At 45.1% G+C, this 20,294-nt stretch overlaps 3 protein-coding genes across 10 annotated transcripts in view; 1 reads left to right on the plus strand and 2 right to left on the minus strand.

Annotated features, from left to right (window-relative positions):
• GSN (gelsolin) overlaps positions 1 to 2,277 on the plus strand; it is a 36,157-nt gene extending 33,880 nt beyond the window's left edge. For all 3 annotated transcript variants that reach the window (XM_088146977.1, XM_088146976.1, XM_007421475.3), the window contains exons 15-17: positions 674 to 751; positions 1,715 to 1,775; positions 1,891 to 2,277. In XM_088146977.1, the coding sequence (XP_088003103.1) occupies positions 674 to 751; positions 1,715 to 1,775; positions 1,891 to 2,060 (309 nt within the window). In that variant the 3' untranslated portion in view covers positions 2,061 to 2,277. The remainder of the gene's footprint in view (positions 1 to 673; positions 752 to 1,714; positions 1,776 to 1,890) is intronic.
• Positions 2,278 to 2,698: 421 nt separating this feature from the next.
• LOC103062358 (stomatin-like) lies at positions 2,699 to 10,779 on the minus strand. Of its 5 annotated transcripts, none has more exons than XR_015797294.1 (8): positions 10,648 to 10,779; positions 9,486 to 9,589; positions 8,321 to 8,393; positions 7,235 to 7,317; positions 4,708 to 4,911; positions 4,351 to 4,431; positions 3,625 to 3,755; positions 3,419 to 3,550 (listed from the first exon to the last, which is right to left on the minus strand). XR_015797294.1 is itself a non-coding variant. In XM_088146982.1 (8 exons), exons 1-7 carry the CDS (start codon positions 10,709 to 10,711, stop codon positions 3,674 to 3,676), a joined length of 699 nt encoding a protein of 232 aa, XP_088003108.1. In that variant the 5' UTR covers positions 10,712 to 10,779; the 3' UTR covers positions 3,419 to 3,550; positions 3,625 to 3,673. The 5 variants fall into 5 exon arrangements, 4 of the variants coding, with proteins under 4 accessions (XP_088003106.1, XP_088003109.1, XP_088003107.1 ...); XM_088146982.1 differs by having other exon boundaries at positions 4,343 to 4,431; XM_088146980.1 differs by lacking the exon at positions 3,625 to 3,755 and having other exon boundaries at positions 2,699 to 3,550.
• Positions 10,780 to 11,548: 769 nt separating this feature from the next.
• LOC103062601 (stomatin-like) lies at positions 11,549 to 19,700 on the minus strand. 2 transcript variants are annotated; one of them, XM_088146979.1, is made up of 7 exons: positions 18,850 to 19,700; positions 16,663 to 16,766; positions 15,267 to 15,339; positions 14,313 to 14,368; positions 13,560 to 13,763; positions 12,442 to 12,576; positions 11,549 to 11,749 (listed from the first exon to the last, which is right to left on the minus strand). In XM_088146979.1, exons 1-7 carry the CDS (start codon positions 18,902 to 18,904, stop codon positions 11,555 to 11,557), a joined length of 822 nt encoding a protein of 273 aa, XP_088003105.1. In that variant the 5' UTR covers positions 18,905 to 19,700; the 3' UTR covers positions 11,549 to 11,554. The 2 variants fall into 2 exon arrangements, with proteins under 2 accessions (XP_088003105.1, XP_088003104.1); XM_088146978.1 differs by having other exon boundaries at positions 14,313 to 14,395; positions 18,850 to 19,698.
• Between the last annotated feature and the right edge of the window lie 594 nt (positions 19,701 to 20,294).

Here is a 20,294-nt window from a genome sequence, read left to right on the forward strand (position 1 = left end):
CTTCTTCCTGACATTTTCATCTTTGAGACAAACAAAAATCACACCAACCAAATTTGGCTATTTTGGTGATCCTAGATGTGGTTCACAGGTTGTCTCTACTGCATTAGCCCTCCTAAATTCAACTGAAAAGCAGAGGAGGGGGGTTGGAAAAGTCTGGGTACTCCCTTGAGGCAGATGGTTGGGATTCCTTTTTGAATAGAGAAGTCATTCATTGCCACAAGGATGATGCTTGTCCCCAATGTAGACAAATTTAAGAGGACCAAAGTGATGGAGAAGGTTAGCCAAGGCCCCTAGTCTTGATAGCTGTGTACTAGCTCCAAAATTAACAAAAAGTAGTCTTGAAATAATGGTTGCATCTTTGAATTTCTCAGAAGCATTTGGCCATTAAAGAAGACTACGTGTTGGATGGGATGGGGACTTCTCTGGTTTTACTCTAGGCATAGCCAAAAGAGAACTTGCCGCTTAGAGTCCACTGGAGTTGGACGGCCAATACATTTAAATAAATAAATAAAGTTTAAAAACTCAAGAGAATTCAGACATGGACCTGACTTCTAACTATCTGACTTCACTTGGGAAGATTCTACTACTGGGACCACCTTCCAGGTTTTCTTCAGATAACTAGATCCCTTAATGTTATTGTTTTAAATATATTTTTAATTTCAAATTTCTTAAGATTGAAGAAGTGCCTGGAGAGTTGACTCAAGAGGACTTGGCAACAGATGACGTAATGCTTTTAGATACCTGGGACCAGGTACGTACCCCACTCATTAATAAATGGAACTTTCACTGCTCTGTACCATAAAATCATCTACTATTCTACAAGAAATGTAACATCAAAGGACCACAATGTTGCCTTTCTTAAAATGCTAATAGCCATCAGACAATAGCTAACCTACTTTCTGGATCTGTGCAATGTCAAAGCAGCATGCAATCAGAGAATAAATAAAACATGAATACCATTCTCAAAAACACTTTTAAAAAAAATTGAAATCTTGGTAACCGAACACCAAATCAATGTCTATTTCTATTCTTAAATGTAGAATTAATGTGTTGTTGTTTAAAAATAATTACAGATATATCTCTAAAACCTATAAAATAATCATTGACGAAGTTCGACAGCACAATAAATACATTAGACAAAAGGTACCATTCAGACAGTTCTTTGTCAGGACTATAGTGAAATTCAGTGCAATCCTACTGCACTGGAGCTCAATTAAAGGGCGGTTCCAAACTGAAAATAGCCTAAATAAAACAATATTAAAATATAAATAAGGGAATCAAACTTTTTTTCAATGTCTAACCCCCTTTTTGACCTTATCATGATTCACATTAAGACCTTTCTTTAATACGGTTCAGCAGACAACAGTGTTTTATGCAGAATGTTTTAAAAAGCCTGAATAAATAAAGCAAAGATATTGGCTTGGCATCAAGGAAATCTCTATGATAAGGACGGACCTGAACTGAGTTCTCCTAGATCCTAATCTAAGGGTTACTGCTAAAGGAGACTTACTGGAAGGGCTGGAGCAGAGATCTGGGGCTCTCCAAGGTCCTGAAAGGGCTGTCTAGCGTTCTTTTGTCAGCCCCTTCCATCATGCCTACCTTATAGAGCAGAATAACATGGAGATGATTCATGAAGAATTGAACATCCAAGGTGGTCATAATACATGAAGGACAGATGCTGATTTGGCTTATTGGTGTCTCTTTTTCTTAAAAGGTCTTTGTGTGGGTTGGAAAAGGTGCTCAAGAGGAGGAGAAGACAGAGTCCCAAACATCAGGTCAGTTGTTCACCCCTCAGCTTTTGTCATCATCCACCTCTTCACTATGATTTGTCAGCTCAAAATCTCAAATGTCATTATTTCTATGCCACATCTCCTGGTTGCATCTTTACAGCACGGAGATACATTGAGACTGACCCTGCCAACCGGGATCGGCGGACACCTATCACACTCATCCGGCAAGGATTTGAACCACCCACCTTCACTGGCTGGTTCCTGGGCTGGGAGGACGATTACTGGAACGTGGATCCTTTGGAGAGGGCCATAGCAGAGCTGTCTGGGTGAACAAAGGAATACCTACTTTTTTTTTTATTTGAAAGGAAAAAGTGTGCTGGCTCCAAAGAGCTGCTTCCAACTTCCAGCAGGCACTTTAAAAAAATATATATTAAAAATAGTTCAAGAAGCTGATCAGTAGCTGAGACCTGTCCATGAACTGTATCGTTTTGTCCCCCTGCTGCTTTGAAAAATGGCCTTTAATAAAGCTTGTATAGAATCAGTAAAAGGCTTGTCAATTTTGGGTAAGTTGGACCAGAAGTGCTGGGGATCACATCTTCCCAAAGTTCTCCTTGGTCTCCAAGCCATTCCCCCTTCCCATCTCAGGCTAAGATGCATGAATGTTGGACAAGAGAGATGAAAAATTCCCTCTGTGCAAGCTTGAAAGCCTTTTTTTCCATACAACACTAAGCCATAAACTGTGGTTTGCACACCACAACAGATGGAATCACACAACACGCTGAGCCTGATGCAAAGAAACCCACACTATGGTTCAGCATACTGCATGGATCAAATCTTTAGGGGAGAAGGGGTTCGAGCCCTTGACCTCTCTATGGTGAAAAGAAAAGATAAAAACCACATTAAATAACTAAGAAGGATTTTCTCCCCGTAAGAAAAGAAACAGAGGAGAAAAAGGCTAAACCCTCCCTTCATGCCTAATATCAGAAACTATCACCCATTATCCCTTTAGCTCAGCTGTTCCCAAACCAGATGATGTTCCCATTGTTTGGAATTCCAGACACCACCATCCCAACAACCCTGGAGTGCTTATGGCTGTTGGGTGTCATTTTGGCCCTCTCATATTCCCATAGTATAATGTTATAGCAGGTCTGGGAGAAGAGAAAGAAAGTTGGGCAAGTCAGTTCACCCATTTGATCTCTCCAGGAAAGACCTCTTGCCTCCTCCTTGACAAGGTTTGGGTTTCCCTTTGTGCAAATCAATCACCATACACTTAAAGAGAAGTAATGTAATTTTTGCCCATCCTGTTGTATGGTCCCGTGCCAGTTTATTCATCCAACCATCCAAACGTGGTTCTTAAGGCATCCTTTTGGCTAACAAGCTCCATTCCAGGAGCCACCTCAAGTGGTCATAAGCTCTTAACTCACCACCACAGGTGACCGACTGCCAAGATGATCTCTGTCTTCAAATTTTATTTGTGTTGGGGGGGAGGGAGAAAGATGTAAACAACATCAAACATTAAAAACAAACAGATAAATACATCCACCACTGTATCCTTCAATGTTGCCTTGGATTTTGAAGTGACCTGGCTTCTCACCAAAGCAGCATATGTTCTGCAGAAACAGCTTCTGCTGATTGCTTCATTCCAATACTTTTCCGCTTAGTTACGGGTAGCTAAAGATAATGGTGGAGTTCTGTTGGCCACTGTGGGCACCGTCTGGCTTCAAGTAATGAAGTTGGAGGGAGAGAGGAGATTCCTGAAGGAGGATAGAAGCTTCTTTCACTGGCTTAGGTTGTGGCATCACGTTCCTGGGTGCAACAACCTACGAGGAAGGAGACCACAGGTCTAGCAAGGCCTTTGGAGAAGCCCTTACAATGGTCAAAGCACTAGTTTTACCTGGCATTAACTTCTGTGATTCCCAAAGCTGCAGAGCCAAGTAACAAGGTCATTTTGATGTCTTAGAATCAGCGATATCTGGAAAGTGGTGAAACTGGACCAGGATTGGATTGTTTGAACAAGGGGTCAACCTAAAGAAATAACATTCTTCTAAGCAGGCTCAGTACGTGTAAGAGAAAGGCCTCTTTTGAGATGAGGTCCACCAATCATTGTCACCTGCTAAGGTTGAAAGGAACACAAACTACCTGTTACATATCTCCTTTTGCAGGGCTCATGTGTCCATTCTTCAGCCCATTCTAGCTTGTTGTAAGTCAACAGACCAAAACAAAGGTCTGACTTGCAGATTATGCTCAGATTCACAGCCTATACTGGTAGTCCTTGTTTAGTGACTGCAATTGGGACCAACTCGGTTAAGCAAAGCAGTCACTAAGTGAGACCGTGACTGTGCTTATGATCTTACTTCAGCTTTCCTTTGCTTTACAGACTTGTGAAGGTTGTAAATGTGAGGATTGGTTGCAAAGTTACTTTTTCATCCCTATAGTAACTGCAAACAGTTGCTAAACAAGGACCACCTGTACTTAGCTAAGTTACAACTGACTGGATCTGCCCAGCATATTGAGCCAGAAACTCCCCACAGTTTTTAGGCATGGAGAACAGAAACCAAACCAAGGGCACTGGGGTTAAGAGTAAAGAATAAACTCAGCACCTACGCACTGACCCTCTTACATTTACTCGTGTCTTCACGTTCTTGATCTCTACACGCTCTATCTTGACTCCCCAGTCACCTGTAACATTGTCCAGCAGGGCCTGGTAAAAACAGTGCACAGAAATGCAGGCTCAGGAGTCATACTGACCAAACACCGTTCTGGGAGAGGAGAAAACAACTTCTGTATCTCCACATTATCTTTTTATAGACTTCTTCTCCATTGCCAACCCCAACAGCTGGGTCCTATTCCTTTCGGCCTTTCTACAAAAACCGTGTCTGCAAGACAAGCTTCTAATGCAGCTCGCCCAACTGAGGTTTGATCTGCCATGGTTCTGAGCCTAAAGCCCAGATGCCCCTGAAACTTTGCCGAGGTGTACCTGGATATCTTTGGCAACTTTGTCTCGCTCGGAGATGATATGACAGAGGCTTTGGGCCCCCAGCGTATTCTTCATAATGGCTTTGGCCAGAAGGTGGGTGGCTGAATCTGCATTTGTGACCTTGGTTACAGCAAGGGGAGCATTCTGAACTCGGTAATAGACCACTCCATCTACATCAATAATCAGGGGATCCTTAGTAAAAATCTGTAGGAGATACAGAAATGGAGGAAGATAACCTTTATTTAATCATCACCTTGCTCTGAGACAGCTTATGAGTAATTTGATTTCAAGGAGAAACATGGTTCCTGTTTTTGGGGAGCCCAGGCTTCATTCTTTGATTGTCTTACAGTTCTCTGTTTTTTCATTTCTGAAGCTACCAGCCCAGATGGGGCTCTGCAGTTTTCCTTTTTTTTCCATCTCTGTCTAAAAACACAACTTTCAACTCTGGTTGTTTTGGCCTGTTGTGCTAATCTTATTTTATTTTATTTATCACATGTGTATAGCCACCCATCTCATGTAGTGACTCCATGGCTTGCTTGAACCCTGGTTCCAGCAAACCAGGGTAGCCTGGTTCATGCATTGTATTAAGTCATAAGCCATGGTTTAGAAGTCACAATGGTCGATTTCATGCAACACGCAAAGTCAGAACCAAACCAGCCACATGACACATTAGCGCGATGCATAGATTCAGCCTTTGTCTTGCTTTCCGTGAGATTGCAACCTTGCCCCAAAAACTAAAAATCAACCTCAAACAGACCTCCAGAGCTTGTGGAAGGATGACCTGCTGCTTATAAAAAGAGATTTAAACATAATTGAACAAAAGAAGAAGAACAAAAGAGAAAGGGGGGGATGACAAAAGGCTTCGTTGGAGGAACTCAGCAGCAGCAAACGTAATCTGCTTAATGATTATTAGATTTCCGGCCAGTTAATCTTGACTCAGCTCTGAAAGAACAATTACTGTCTCTTGTGGCAAGTAACAGGCAGTGAATCTGGAAGAAAAGGACTGGATGCAGTACTCCAGCTTTTATTACAAACAGGCCAGTTTGCTACCCAAAAGTACAGGAGCCTATTAAACCTCCACCACCACCATCATCCCTAGTGGAAAATGAATTATTTTAATTCATTTGATTTATATCTTTTTTACACCCAGCAACTCTGGGTGGTTCACAGATCAAAGTGCACGCAGCTATAAAAGCATACAATGATTAAAAAACATGAACAAAAGATGGCTCTCACCAGACAGCAACGGATTTTCTTATACAACATGGGATCCAAAATCTCTAGCAACTTTTGAAACAAAGGGTGGGCCTCCCTGTGCAGCATGAGGGGCAATTCCCAGGGCTAAATACGAGAGCTTCCCAGAAAGCAAGGGATGGAGGGGGGGGGGGAGAGAGAGAGAGAGAGACATGCCTTTGTTGACATCTCTCTAGATGAAGAAAAATGGCAAGCGAGAAGGAAGGGAATGCAGTAGCAAGCAAAAAGATGGATGGGGAGGAAGAGGGCAGCTCTACCAGCACAACAAGCTGGAAATGAGAGGCCGCAAAAGGAGCAGAGGATATTGGAGAATGTTTATGGTTCATTTGTGATGCTGATATCCTGCCTTTCGGAGCCCAAAGCAGCACGAAAAACATCCCTGCTCGACTTTTGAGATAAGGTGGGCTCAGACAAGGCCACGTGGGGAACATCTTGGGGCTGAGAGGAGAGGTGAATCTTCCCAGGTGAAAGGGAGCCCCTGGGGAGGGGGGAGCAAGCTAAAGCAGGGAGCCTTTTGAGACCCGGTGGGCTCACTTTGCAACGTTTGAGAGCTTGTTGTGGGCGTGTTCACAAAATGGTGGCCACGGGGATACGCCCAGTCGCGAAACAGCAACTCGACAGACTGCTCTGTTCTATCTTCTCTATGTGCCCGAGAGATACCTCACTCATGCACTTTTCCCTTGATTTTTCTCCTAGGCCAGTGTTGTCCAAACTTGGCCACTTTAAGATGAGTGGACCTCAACTCCCAGAATTCCCCAGCCAGCCATGCTGGCTGGGGAATTCTGGGAGTTGAAGTCCACTCATCTTAAAGTGGCCAAGTTTGGACAACACTGGCCTAGGTAGTTTGCTCCAGGCAAAAAGCAGAGTGTAGCCCTATCCTGTTTTTCCTCTCTAAGAATTCCTATTCAGCCCAGAAAATCAGGAGACTGGTAGCCCTTTTTTCCGACTGACAACTTTTATTAAAAGCCATTAGCTTTCATGAGCTGCAGCTTCCTTCTTCAGATCATTCTTACGCATCTGGTGAAGCGAGCTGCAGTTCACAAAAGCTGGCACCTTTTAATAAAATTTGTTAATTGGAAAAAATGCTGCCAGACTCCTCCTGATTTTGGGCTCTCCTCCTCCTATGTATTTAGCCCAGAGACATTTTTGGAAATAAAGGCAATGCAAGACTCAGCCGCCTGCTGGCTTCCCACTTTTTAAAAGAATCAAGACTGTTGCATATATGTAATCAACATTTGATGCTCGCAAGCAAAGAACCAAAGGAAACACTTACTTCCTGGAATGGCATATCAAACGTTTTTGTCCTCATGTCCACTTTGATCAGGGTATCTGTGCAGGGCAGAATGAAATAAACCCCTTTGGGAAAAGAAATGACATCACCATCAAAATAAAACCTCAGCAGCCCCTTCAGGCTTGCTTTCGCCCAACACAAATAACATTTTAACACACTGACCCATTTCTTGCCTTTGCACACTACACTGTCCCAGAACGAAGGCAAACGGGTTGGGTTTCCATAGCCAGCCCCGCAAAACGAAGCCAAAGTCAAAGTCGCCCGGGCTTCACCTGCTAGAAACTCTTCTGCTTGCTGTTGTCTGGAAACGATGCCAACGAGAAATGAAGCAGCTGGGCCTTTCCCAATCTGGTTCCACCCCTGATACCCTCTTGCATTTGCAGGAAGAGTGCCTTAAAAATGCTGCAGGCCTCCTGAGGTCCATTTATGCCACCCATTATCACTACAAGCCCTTTCAAGAGCTACACATATGCGTGCCATTAAGGTAACTATCAGTGGTTGTCAAACTTTAAGCTGCATTTAAAGTGAAAGTGCACTTAATGCACTTAAAGTACACTTAAAGCACTATCAGCAGCTGTCAAAGTTTAAGGTACACTAGGTTAAGCTGCACTCGTGACATGATTTTGACTTCCGGATAGAGGGTCATCCTGGGATTGGCTCCTCCCAAATTGCTCCAAATCTTAGTCACGAGGCAGCCAGGGATGAATCTTTCTTTAGATAGTGGTGATGATAACAATAATTTACTAAATGTACATGCCACCGGGCTCCCAGCAACTCTGGGCAGTTTACACATTGTTAAAACATTGATAACATTTCAAAACAAATGAACAATACAAAGGAAAAACCCAGGAGACAAAGAAGCAAGATGGTGAATAAACCATTCTTTCTACAGCCTCCCTGGCTTCTCATCCTTTTTGCTAAATCCCAAGGGAAGTCATCAAGGAGAGAATGGAGAAGTGGTGTGCAAACAACCTCAACAGCCACACCCACCCTCTGAAAAGGGGAAGGAAGATCAATTGTGAGAATTCAGACTGATGCACAAGCCAGGGATTAATACGAGCTACTCGCCTGGACCTCTTGCAACATTTTTTCGTATATGTCCGAGCCTCATTATGACCGGTTCTTCGTACTCGTTAACAACCTGAAACAAGGAATCCCGTTGCACGTTTCAGCCTAATTTTGCACTCCATTTGCAACATCCCAAACTGAAACATACACAGGGCAGAATGTAAAAAAAGAGAGAATCCGTTAAAAGAGGCTAAACAGAGCAACGGGAATCTGAGGCAAGGAACGCACGGGCAAAAACTAGCCAGCAAAGCTGGTGAATGTTTAAAGCATTTTGGAAAGGCTGCAGTGTTTTGTTTCAAACACAGAAGCAACTTTGCTTTGCCACCTACACGATTAATACAATGTTCTGTTTAGTAAATAAAAGCTATATTCCACCTTTCTGCCAAAGAATGATCGGATTTGTTTGTTCGCAGGTTTATGTTGGAGGCTATTACTATAGGTTGAAGGCTGAATGAAATTAATCGTAACAACAACAGAAGAAATCATATTTGTATTTCTTTATTGATGGTCAAAGACCAATGAAACCGGTACAACACTAAAGCGACATATATAAAAAGGCTCAAACATAATAAGAGCCATAAAAACACCTATAAACCTGCCAGTTAAAACTGACACGTATAAGTAGTAAACAAAAGAGAACTAAATAAAAAAGAAATTGAATATATACTATTAACGCAGGTTTCACATCCCAATTTAAAAAAAGAATGAAGATGCATCTTGAAGTTCGCACGAAATTGATATTAATTTTCTGATCTGGGCAACTTTGGAATATACATATATCAGCAACGTTGGTTAGATGGACAGTGTCAGGATCTAAATATACTAAAACTCTAATATCTCTGGAAACAATTTTGTCAGTTAGAAAGCTATGGGTTGTAATGTCTGACCAAAAAAAAAGAGAAGGATTTGACTCTTTTTCCCCATGCCAAATTGAACTTTATGGGGAAACCCAACTTTAAAAATTGAGAAAAAGCTGACGTGCTCACATAAAAAAAGAACAGGATTTCTGAAGGGTGATTATTATTATTATTATTATTATTATTATTATTATTATTATTATTATTATTACAACTACTCCTATTACTTCATCATCATCATCATTATTATTATTATTATTATTATTATTATTACTATTGCTATACTACTACTATTATTATTATTTTACCTGTAAGCAGAGCCAGAAAGAAAAGGGAAAGGTCAAGATGAGGCATATGAGTGACAAGACCAGCAGGAACCACTCCCCTTGAGCCAAATCATCTTCTATATCTTCTGCGAGGGGCCGGGCGGGGGGAGGAAACAGAAACAGAAAACCGAAAACCATGTTTTTGGAATCTGGATGCAATGTCACATCTTCAAAGCCATTCTCACTGTTCTCATCACCCTAAGACGCAACATGGTTGCTCACTTTGGGCTCAGCGCCAATTCTATATAGGATTGGATAAGCTTATATAGAACTGGAACTGTGTGCTATTATAATGATATATTAACTTTTTTGGTTGTTGTATTTTTTTCACGTTTATGTTAAAGCACTTATGTGTTTTTTCCCTTTCTTTGTGATTAAAAAAAATTAATAAAAAATTAATAAAAAAACGTTGGGCTCAGCGCAGCAGGGACCCAGCTCAGCTGGGGTTTACTCTACAAATGATGATTAAACCAGCCATGATTTCCAGGGTTGCATGAACCAGGTTTATATTTCAAGAGCAAGCAGAAGAAAAGCTTCAAGGCTGAGACAACATACCTGGCCTGTTCTTACTTAGTGTGACATGTAAACCACCCAGCCAGAGATTCGTGGCTTGGTGTGTCATGCAAACAATGTGTGTGTGGGGTGGGTGGGTCTATTCAACAAAGCATAGTTAAACCAAGGCTTAGCAGGCAGGAATTGAATGCAAAACACCAAATGGTCCTTTTCCCAGACTGGATTTCTGTATGGAGGAAGGAAGTTGTTTTGAGTCTATGGTGAAAAAGTGGACAAGATGCTACCAGCTTCCTCGTTATTTATTTATTTATTTATTTTGGCCAGAGTAGATTAGTAAGGAAACCCTTAGCTGGAGCTTTGAAGAGGCCAAAAGAATCACCCAAGTGCCCGCTAACTAACCAACCTTCCTGGCACTCCGCTGGCGCTCAGAGGCAGGCCTTGTTCATCAGGGCGCACGCCCTAAAAGAGGGTCAGGCGCGGCCGGAGGAGCCTAAGGTTTTCTCCACTTTAGTCCCCAAAGGAAAGGGGAGAGGCGACTCTGCCCCGGCCCGCCGCCTCCGTGCCAAAAGAAAAGGATCTTCCCTTCCCCAGGTCTGCTCTCCCTCGAATGAATCTCTGCCCCGCCGCTCACCTTCGCTCTTGCCGCCTTCCAGCGTTTCGGACTCCACCGATTCCTCTCGCTTCCTGAGAGCCATCGACCTGCTTCGCCGCGCTCTCTCGCTCCGGGGGCGCGAAAGGAAGCCCGCCCGCTCCAACAGCCCCCCTCCCCGGCTGTGGATCCGACGTGGCGGCGGTTGCCCAGCGGCCAACGCTCGAGCCGTCCGTTCCTCGCCTTTCCGCCGCCTCTCTCCGCCAGCTCGCTTCAGCCTTCGCCTTTACGCGCGGAGAGCTCCCCAAGCGCAGACGGCGCCGGCGGTTCCCACCCGGGCCGGTCGCTTCCCCGCGCCGTGCGGCCTGAACCGGGCATCTCTTGGCGAGCGGCCGAAGGGAGGTGAAACCCCGCGGCGTTTGGCAGCGGACCCAGGAGCCCCCAACGGTGCCCTGGCAGAGGCGGGCGTCACGCAAAGGATGCCATGCCGGAAAAACTGGTGGGTGCGCCTGTAGAAACGTGGCACCGACCAGGATTGGGGACGCCGCGGTGTTGGCTTTCACCCCCGGCGCTAAGCCGATCGATCGGTTCACTGATTTGGGGCTTTGGATGGGAATCCAGCACTTGTGGGTTCCCATCGCTTAGCCTTTGGCACCAACATTACTGATTGAGGCTTATTTGGCAAACCAGGGGAAGGGGGTGAGGTAAATACGCTGTTTTTATTTGATGCAAGCAGCTGCTGAGTGGAAGGGGGGGGGAAGAGAAGGGTCAGAAAGTGCACGCTCAGGTGTTCCTCGGGGTTGAGCTTTCAGTCATGCTGAAAGGAGAAATTAAATAGATGTTGCATAAACACCTATGCGAACGTATACACACACATTTTGGTCAAAAGGGCTTAGTTGCCTCTTGGTCTACCATGGAAAAGCTCATCTTCTTTCATTGTCATCCCCAGCTAGTGCTTCAAAGGGGCAAGACACTGTAAGATGTCTAAAGGAAGGGGGAAGACAATGGTGGAATTCTTCTCGGCAGCAATCGTGGTCAGCGTTTGCAGGTACCGAAGCTGGAGCGCCGCCGGGTTTTTGCTGATGATCGCTGCAGCTCCTCTCAGAGCCCGCGAGGCATTCATTTCACCCTCCGCTGCAATAACCTGGAAGGCAGGATGCCAAATGTAAAGTAGGTTTGTTGGACGTGTGGTGCTGGTTTAGTTAACTGCTTTGTGGAACAAGGCACAAGTTCACGAGTCACGATGGCTGGTTGAGTCAGGTATGGGAGAAGCTGAAACACACCCCATTAGGGCTGTGCATGATGTACAAACCCTGAGTCAGAATCATTGCCTCCTGTTTCTTCTGCTCTCCAAAATCTGAGAGTTGCTTTGTATGTGGGAGATCAACAGCTGGATCTCCTAGGACCCTTTTATCTAAAAGGGGCTACATGAGAAGAGGAGGCCAGGAGATCAGGAGATGGTTGAGGGATTTTAAAAATGCCTTTGCCCCGTCAATTCTCTGGCACAAATCATGCCAGCTTATTCTTCCCCTCTATCGATGATCCATGATTTATGGGGGGAGATAAACATAATTGGAAAAGAAATAATAGGCTTTCTAATAGAAAACGAATTGCCAATTTTGAGGATGGGGGAGACTTGGCCACCTCTGTTAGGGACGCATAAATCACCATCTCAGCTGAAAAAGAAGAGGGGGGAAGTCCTCATCTGAGCTCCTGCGAGATGGCTGGCAATTAGGGCATCTGGTCTTCAGCACATCTGGGAGATGCACAGTTGGGGAAGGGGATCAACGCCATTTCCTAGACAGCCCCCCAAAGTAAATAAGCAGCCTTTCCCACCTTTGCTCTGGCTTCCCGAGCAGCCTCTGCTTCAGCAGCCATGGCTCTTTGAAGCTGGATGGGTAATTTCACATCCTTGATCTCCACGAGCTCCACCTTTATGCCCCAGTCGTCTGTGGCCTTGTCTAGAGTGACCTTTAAAAAAGAAGAAGAAGGTGTCATATGTGCAAACTCGGCTTATTGTGGCTTATACAATCCGTAGTTGCACGTGTCAAGATTGAACATATCGTGTGGACCTGGCCAGAGATGTGCACATCTGTCTTCTCCCCCTTTTTCGCTGTTCAACCAGGAAATGCCTATTCAACTCTGCATCCTCAAATTCTTAAAAAGAAAAAAATGGACAGTCTTTCTTCTAAGTGAAAGAGCAAAAGCAAGAATTTTGGAGGATTTCTTAATCAGGGATTAGCATTACATGTTGTGAACATAGCTCCGGTTGCTGGTGATGGCATTCAAGCTGTTTTCTTAGTGATAGCCTTCAGGAAGCAGTTTGCCCCTGGACTTCCTGATCCACCCAACTGGGGTGGTCCAACTTGCTAAAGGAAGCAACACTTGAACGTAGGTCAGAGTAAATGTTTTGTATTGCTTTAGCCCTGCAGGCTGAGACTTGCAGTTGCTACATTCCTGTAACAGCCCATGTCCAAACAAATAAATCATAGTCTTTGTTTACATGGGCCTATTTCACTTCATAGGGAAACACAAGGACTGGATTTCCCCAACAGGCTGATTCTGAACCACAGGCTACCCCATCCCATTTTAGTCTAGCGTGTCATAAAGGTAAGGCCTCCCTTGAGTCAAGCTCAAATCTTGATGACAGTATGGACGTGTCCATCCAATCTCTTGGCAGACTCTGTCTGGCTTGGAAGCTAAGTGGGATCAGGCCTGGTTCATACTTGGATGGGAAGTCACCAAGCAATGTTACGGATACACTGGGAAGCAAACAAAATAACCCTAGGACGTTTCCACACTGTTGCCGAGAAAACAACACGGACATGTCTGGGAAACCATCAGGAATTGGGCTCAACCTGAAAGGGGCTTCACCATTTCTGCACACCAGGATTTGATCTGGGTTGGTTCTGAATCTCTCAAAAAGAAGCAGCTTGGCTCTGGCGTTCCCAGACCTGCATGCTGTGGGCAATTTCCTCTCTGTCCGAGAGAATCTGAGCAAGATCTTTGGTTCCCAAGACATTCCTCAAGGTGGTTTGAGCCAGGAGGCGAGTGGCCGGGTCTGCGTAGAGCACATTTGCGACGGAAAGGATAGCGTTCCGAACGCGGTAATAAACTACACCGTCCACCATGATTGTCACCGAATCTTTTGTAAGAACCTAGAATAGGGTAGCGACAGAAAAGAAACGAAGAAGCAAAAAGTTTACACCAAAAAAATGAGTGAGGTTGATGGTTTCCTTGGGCTCCAGGGGTAGTTTGGTGGGGTGGTTCGTTTTACTCTTGTAAACTTCCCAGAGCCACAGGTGTGAGCTGGGTAGCTATACGAATTATATATATAAATAAATGGCCATGATTCCCCCCCCCCCGCCACCCTTTGAAATTCAGCATTCACAACAGAGATTATAGAAGGACAATGCCCACTTATTAAATGAGGTATTAGGTACTTGAGACCCAGTTTGGTGTAGCCATTAAGGCACCAGGCTAGAAACCAGGAGACCATGAGTTCTAGTCCTGCCTTAGGCACAAAGCAAGCTGGGAGATCTTAGGCCAGTCGCTTTCTCTCAGCCCTAGGAAGGAGGCAATGGCAAACCACTTCTGAAATCTTGCCAAGAAAACTGCAGGGACTTGTCCAGGCAGTCTCCTGGAGTCAACATGGACTCGAAGGCACGCCCCAAAATATGTTTTAAAAAATTAGGTACTGTACTTACTTCTTGAGGAGCGATATCAAAGGATATTGTCCTCATATCCACTGTGATCGCATGATCTAGGAAGGGCAAAACAAAATATATTCCTGCAGAAAAAGACATTTGGATCCTTAGACGGTGGGAGGCGAGAAGGGCAGGACAGGAGAGGTCAGCAGCAACAATGCAGCAACGACAGCAATAACAAGAAAGCTTTTTTTATACAGAATGTATGACAAAGCAAATCACATATTCTGTTCAGTCAGAAACCAAAGGCTCAGGAAATGGACAAAGAGAATATTTTGCTACTGGCGTTCCTTTTCAGCTCCGTGTATACTGGCGCAGGGATCCCATAAGCGGCTCGTTTAAAATGCATCTGCAGTTTATTGCAGGGTAAAAGAAATCTCTTTGAGGTGCAATTAATGACTTGCTGAGTGACATCTTTGCTTCCTTTATACGCCCTCGAGTACCACATTTCTGGTAAAAACGGTTGTTTTCTAATTACTGTGAGAACTCCAATATGTCTTTTGTGTCTCATTGTTTTAACATGTATTTAACCCATTGTGATTATGGATTCAGGGTCTGAGAAGGATAGAAATGGCTCCATGTGTAAATTGACATCATTCAGGGAAGAGGGATCTGCCTGAATGGGAGGGGGGTCTTCTCCCACTACCACCTTCCTGCAAATCAAGATTACCAATATGTGGCAATGAAGCTTAGAGTCAGTTGGTTGGTGGAAGCAGTGTGGAAGACGAATGAATGAATGAATGAATGAATGAATGAATGAATGAACGAACGAATGAATGAATGAATACAGCAACATTCACACAGCATTAAAAAGCTGGATGTTTTTAATTCACCATCTTGGTCATCCTGTTTGAAGATGAAACCTAGCAAGCTGTTACGTCCTGTGTTTTGCTACCCAAGTAATTCCATCCAAACAATCAGACCTGAAGCATTTGGGCGGGATAAGGAACTTACCAGGACCTCTGGAGCCTCCTTTTCGGATATGGCCCAGCCTAAAAATGACAGCTCGTTCATATTCCATAACGATCTGCAACAGAAACGTAGACACGGTTTCCCCCCCACTTACATGTTTGCTTTTCTAGCCCGGTTGTTGCCACGTTTATCATGTTCAACCCTGCCTGCTCTGTATGGCATGGCAGAATAAGTTGTAAGCTTTATCAAGGGCTTGGAAGAGTGAAGCACAGCCTGTTGTTTCGGGAAGGAAGGAAGGAAGGAAGGAAGGAAGGAAGGAAGGAAGGAAGGAAGGAAGGAAGGAAGGAAGGAAGGATAGCAAGAGGAAGGAAGGAAGGAAGGAAGGAAGGAAGGAAGGAAGGAAGGAAGGAAGGAAGGAAGGAAGGAAGGAAGGAAGGAAGGAAGGAAGGAAGAAAGGAAGGAAGGAAGGAAGGAAGGAAGGAAGGAAGGAAGGAAGGAAGGAAGGAAGGAAGGAAGGAAGGAAGGAAGGAAGGAAGGAAGGAAGGAAGGAAGGAAGGAAGGAAGGAAGGAAGGAAGGAAGGAAGGATAGCAAGAGGAAGGAAGGAAGGAAGGAAGGAAGGAAGGAAGGAAGGAAGGAAGGAAGGAAGGAAGGAAGAATAGCAGAAGGAAGGAAGGAAGGAAGGAAGGAAGGAAAGGAAGGAAGGAAGGAAGGAAGGAAGGAAGGAAGGAAGGAAGGAAGGATAGCAAGAGGAAGGAAGGAAGGAAGGAAGGAAGGAAGGAAGGAAGGAAGGAAGGAAGGAAGGAAGGAAGGAAATTAATGCCAATTCCAGTAGCTTACAGGAGAACATATTGGTTTCCATACAGTGCTGCAGATAAGGGATCATCTTCATGACCTGTTTTATTTTATTATTCTTATGTTATTTTATTTCTCTAGCTCTCAATGTTGCATCCAAATCTGAAACAACAATAGCTGAAACAACAATAAAATATCAATCAAAAGGGGTTCAATTCATAACATTTACCATGAGAAAGTACTAGTAGTAGAAACCAAGTCCTCCTCAATCATCAAAGCATAAGATTTGGTTTCCCAATTCAGCCTTGGGGGGGGGGGGCGGCTTTGGCTCACTGGTTGCTTAGGCTCCTGTGCAGCACTGAGAAGTGATTTGCTTTAATCATGGTTTGTTGAACAAACCATAAACCCTGCTTTGCAATCCACAGTGAGCGGGTTCTCACAACTTACTAAACAAGCAAAGCCCGTTGGTGTTTTGCACGATGTGTGAACACTGCCACATCACTCTTACTTCCTGCCCAGAGAAGAAAAAGGAGGGAATCCTCATACTGAGCCCCTAAAGAAAAACTAGGATATAAAAGAAATGGAGAAAGAAAGAAGGAGTGGAAATAGATCACACGCTAGGATTCCAGGCCTGTATCTTGTTACCTCTATGCACATCCAGATGGATATGGGGAAAGTTAAAATTACAGCAATGTGCATTAGGATAATTAGGATCCATTCACACGGTCCATAGTTTTCCTCGAAGTTCCCTGAAAGAAAGAAAAATGAACAGATAGAAGCAAACACTAATTCTATTGCTTTGCTTTGAAAAATAACTCTATGCCTTCCTAGCAAAATGGGTGTTAGGTTAAAGCGCTCATCCCTGTCCAAAGTCCAGCTCAGAAGCAGACGGGCAGGTCACACAAAGCTGGACTAAGGAGAAGTAGAAGATGAAGAAAATGACCACTAGAAGATCACTGTGATTTGGGGTGGGCTGAGATTCCACCAAACGAAGGAACGGGACCCCCTGCTCCGAAGCAGGCAAGCCCAGTTCAAGAGAAATTCCCTTCCGCTAGAACACAAAATATATCTTTCCCTTTCAACAGGGTGTCAGGGCTTCCTGTCCTGCATGAGCTCTGAAGCTGAAGGAGAAAGAGAAGACCTGAAGGGTGCCACAGGAAGCAGAATGAGATGTCCCTCTTATGCGTTAGAAGTATTCTTATTGAAAAGAAAAATGACGGATTGTAACATAAATCCCTTTTTAGCTCACGCGATGGATGTGCCCACGTGTCCTCCTTCTTTTTTGTACCTTTGAGTCACTGCTGACTGCCTGGACAAGCCCCTGCTGTTTTCCTGGCAAGATTTTGAAAGTGGTTGGCCATTGCCTGCTTCCTGGGGCTGAGAGAAAGGGACTGGCCCAAGGCCACGCAGCTGGTTTGGCACCTAAGGCGGGACTAGAACTCGCGGTCTGCCGGTTTCTAGCCTGGCGCCTTAACCACTGTGCCAAACCGTCTCTCTCTGTTTTCTTTCTCATATCGATGATTCAGTTCCTGCCTACAAATCGCTCACAAGTCTGCAGTTTCTGCACCGAGCCAAGCATTGCTCCATCCCGATTTACTGGAAAGCCACAACCAGCGGAGCGCATGCAACACGCTAAAGCATTAGCCGTGGCTGTGTTTGCCCACATGCTAACCCAACACCCTGACTGCAATTTCCCTTCTCCGTCTTGCTCAGTGCAGTTGAGACACGTTTCCTGTCTTTGTCAGCGATGACCTCCTGTGAATGCCAGTTCGTTTTTAAATATAGAACCACAGTTCACAGAAGCACTTTCAGAGGGTGACAATAGAGGCATAGAATTTGGATTGCAGCCACATTGTTATCTCAGTTACAGTGGCAATGGGGGCACTGGTGGGAAACTTGAAGGGGTAGATCTTCCTGGAAAGGGTCGATCTATGTGGTCGTTAAGAGTTGACCCCGACTTGATGGCGCAGAATCAATCAATCAATCAATCAATCAATCAGCCCAAATTGCTTGATTGACTTGATGGCACAGAATCAATCAATCAATCAATCAGCCCAAACTGTTTGATTGACTTGATGGCGCATAATCAATCAATCAATCAATCAATCAGCCCAAATTGCTTGATTGACTTGATGGCACAGAATCAATCAATCAATCAATCAATCAGCCCAAACTGTTTGATTGACTTGATGGCGCATAATCAATCAATCAGTCGGCCCAAATTGTTTGATTGACTTGATGGCACAGAATCAATCAATCAATCAATCAATCAATCAGCCCAAACTGTTTGATTGACTTGATGGCGCATAATCAATCAATCAATCAATCAGCCCAAATTGCTTGATTGACTTGATGGCACAGAATCAATCAATCAATCAATCAATCAATCAGCCCAAACTGTTTGATTGACTTGATGGCGCATAATCAGAAGTGTTTGATTGACTTGATGGCACACGATCAATCAAGCAATCAAAATTGTCACAGCAATGTCTACCTCTTTTCTCCCCTTACACAACGGGGATCGGTACATCAGTAAAGCGGCTTGCCCGCAGCCACCTCGCGCCTGCATAAATTCACTGCCAAGACAGACACACTCTGTGCGTGCTCAGAGAAACAGCGTCTTCCTAGCGCTTCGCTTTAAAGAGTTAGCCTGTCCTTCAGATCCGACTTCCCATCGCGTCGCCGCGAAGCGGCGGCGCTCTGCACCGGCTCAGGGGCTCGCCGCGCCAATCCGCAGATTGGGACGCTGCGGGTTGGAAGGAAATGCAGAACGCAAAGGGGAGAGTTCCAGCAGGACCGCAACGGGGGGAAAGGCCGATCGGTGGGTCTCACCGTCCCAATTGATGGCGTCTCGGTTGGTCCGGATGCCTCTCTCCACGTCGGCCATGAGACCCACCGCGCTGTTGCCCAGTTTGGCGGCCGGGGTGGGCAGCAACTGAAAAGAGGTCCGCGCGGGACTTCGGACGTTGGCGGTTGTCGCCCCATGGCCCGCGCGGCCCCTTCGCCGCCCCGCATTCCAGCGTCTGCCGCGCTCCGTTCTGTTGGCAAGCCTGCGGGCAGCTCCTCCGGAGCATTCACACGACCCGCCCAGCCACCTCGGGCGGGGCGTGTTTGGGCTTAAGCTGTGCCTCGAGGCTGCGTTTCGTCGATGCGCTCAGACGCGCTTTGTTTAATGAGCTGGGTTATGAACTGAGCCTTAATGGCTGCGTTCCCAGGTTGGACTGATCCACACTTAATTGTTCTTTCCCTGTGGTTCAATTCGTAGTTATCGTAGGGTTGGGAGGGACCTGGGAGGTCTTCCTGCCAACCCCCTGCCCAGTGCAGGAATCCTCATGCCATTCTGGAGAGAAGGCTGTCCGGTCTTTTCTTGATAATTGGCAGAGTGCACCCACATGCTAAATCATAATCAGAGCTTGATATGGGTTTCCCCAGGACGATCTGTAGATGACGGTTTGCAACAAAACCTGACTTAGGTTAGAGCAAAACTGAGTTCTAGTCCCCACTCAGTTCATTAGGAAGCTCAGTAGCCTTAGCCTGTTATGTGAACACAGCCTTTGCAGCAATAGCAACAATATCGTCACCACCACCACCACGTAGTAGACAGTGAGAAATACCATTTGGTACTGTTTCCCCTTTCACTTGCCATGTAATTTCTCTTTTGAGTCAATAAATTATCCATCATTTCTAATGAATTCCCATTTTTCTGTTAGGATTTAAACCCTTCCTTCCTTCCTTCCTTCCTTCCTTCCTTCCTTCCTTCCTTCCTTCCTTCCTTCCTTCCTTCCTTCCTTCCTTCCTTCCCCCTCCCCTCCCGTCCCCCTGCCCTCCTTCTCCTCCTTCTCCTTCTACTTCTCCTCCCTCAGATCTGGAGAACAGAAAGTACCTCTGAAGGATTGCATATCTGGGGCAAGAGAGAATTCTTCCCCTGGCACACTAAGAAAGGAAGAGAGCTTTCCTCGATAAATAGATATTTGTGATGCAAGGATTTTCAGAAGGCAGAAACTGGGCAACGGCTTCTGAAAATCCAGGGTTGGAATGATGGGGGCGTCAACTTTACAAATATTGTAAATAAAACAAATGTAGGAAAATGTGCAGAGCAGTGGCTGTGCCAAGGCCAAATCTAAACCTCAGCTGGGTGTCTCATCTACTCTCTCAGTGCAGCGTGCAAACCATGCCAATTTCTAATGAATATATTCGTGGTTAAAATGAAGCTTGGTTCTCCCCTGTCTGAAAGAAGATACGCAGCCAGCGCAGTGTTTTTTTCCTCTGTAATACGA

This window comes from Python bivittatus, unplaced genomic scaffold, assembly GCF_059951505.1.
Source record: "Python bivittatus isolate LINGU-HERP-01145 unplaced genomic scaffold, Pbiv_v1 ctg000160_np1212, whole genome shotgun sequence".
NCBI classification, from domain to species: Eukaryota; Metazoa; Chordata; class Lepidosauria; order Squamata; family Pythonidae; genus Python; species Python bivittatus.

What these genes read in the sequence shown, in the direction of transcription:
- LOC103062358 (XM_088146980.1), bottom strand. Translation starts at nt 10,711, where the DNA reads ATGGCTCTCAGGAAGCGAGAGGAATCGGTGGAGTCCGAAACGCTGGAA. An exon ending in GGAAGGCGGCAAGAGCGAAG is followed by an intron (nt 9,590 to 10,647) that starts GTGAGCGGCGGG and finishes GGCCCCTCGCAG; the next exon opens with AAGATATAGAAGATGATTTG. An exon ending in ACGTGAAGACACGAGTAAAT is followed by an intron (nt 3,551 to 4,350) that starts GTAAGAGGGTCA and finishes CCTTCCTCGTAG; the next exon opens with GTTGTTGCACCCAGGAACGT.
- LOC103062601 (XM_088146978.1), bottom strand. Translation starts at nt 18,904, where the DNA reads ATGGCCGACGTGGAGAGAGGCATCCGGACCAACCGAGACGCCATCAAT. An exon ending in TTGATATCGCTCCTCAAGAA is followed by an intron (nt 13,764 to 14,312) that starts GTAAGTACAGTA and finishes ACCCTATTCTAG; the next exon opens with GTTCTTACAAAAGATTCGGT. An exon ending in CTCGGGAAGCCAGAGCAAAG is followed by an intron (nt 11,750 to 12,441) that starts GTGGGAAAGGCT and finishes CCTGCCTTCCAG; the next exon opens with GTTATTGCAGCGGAGGGTGA.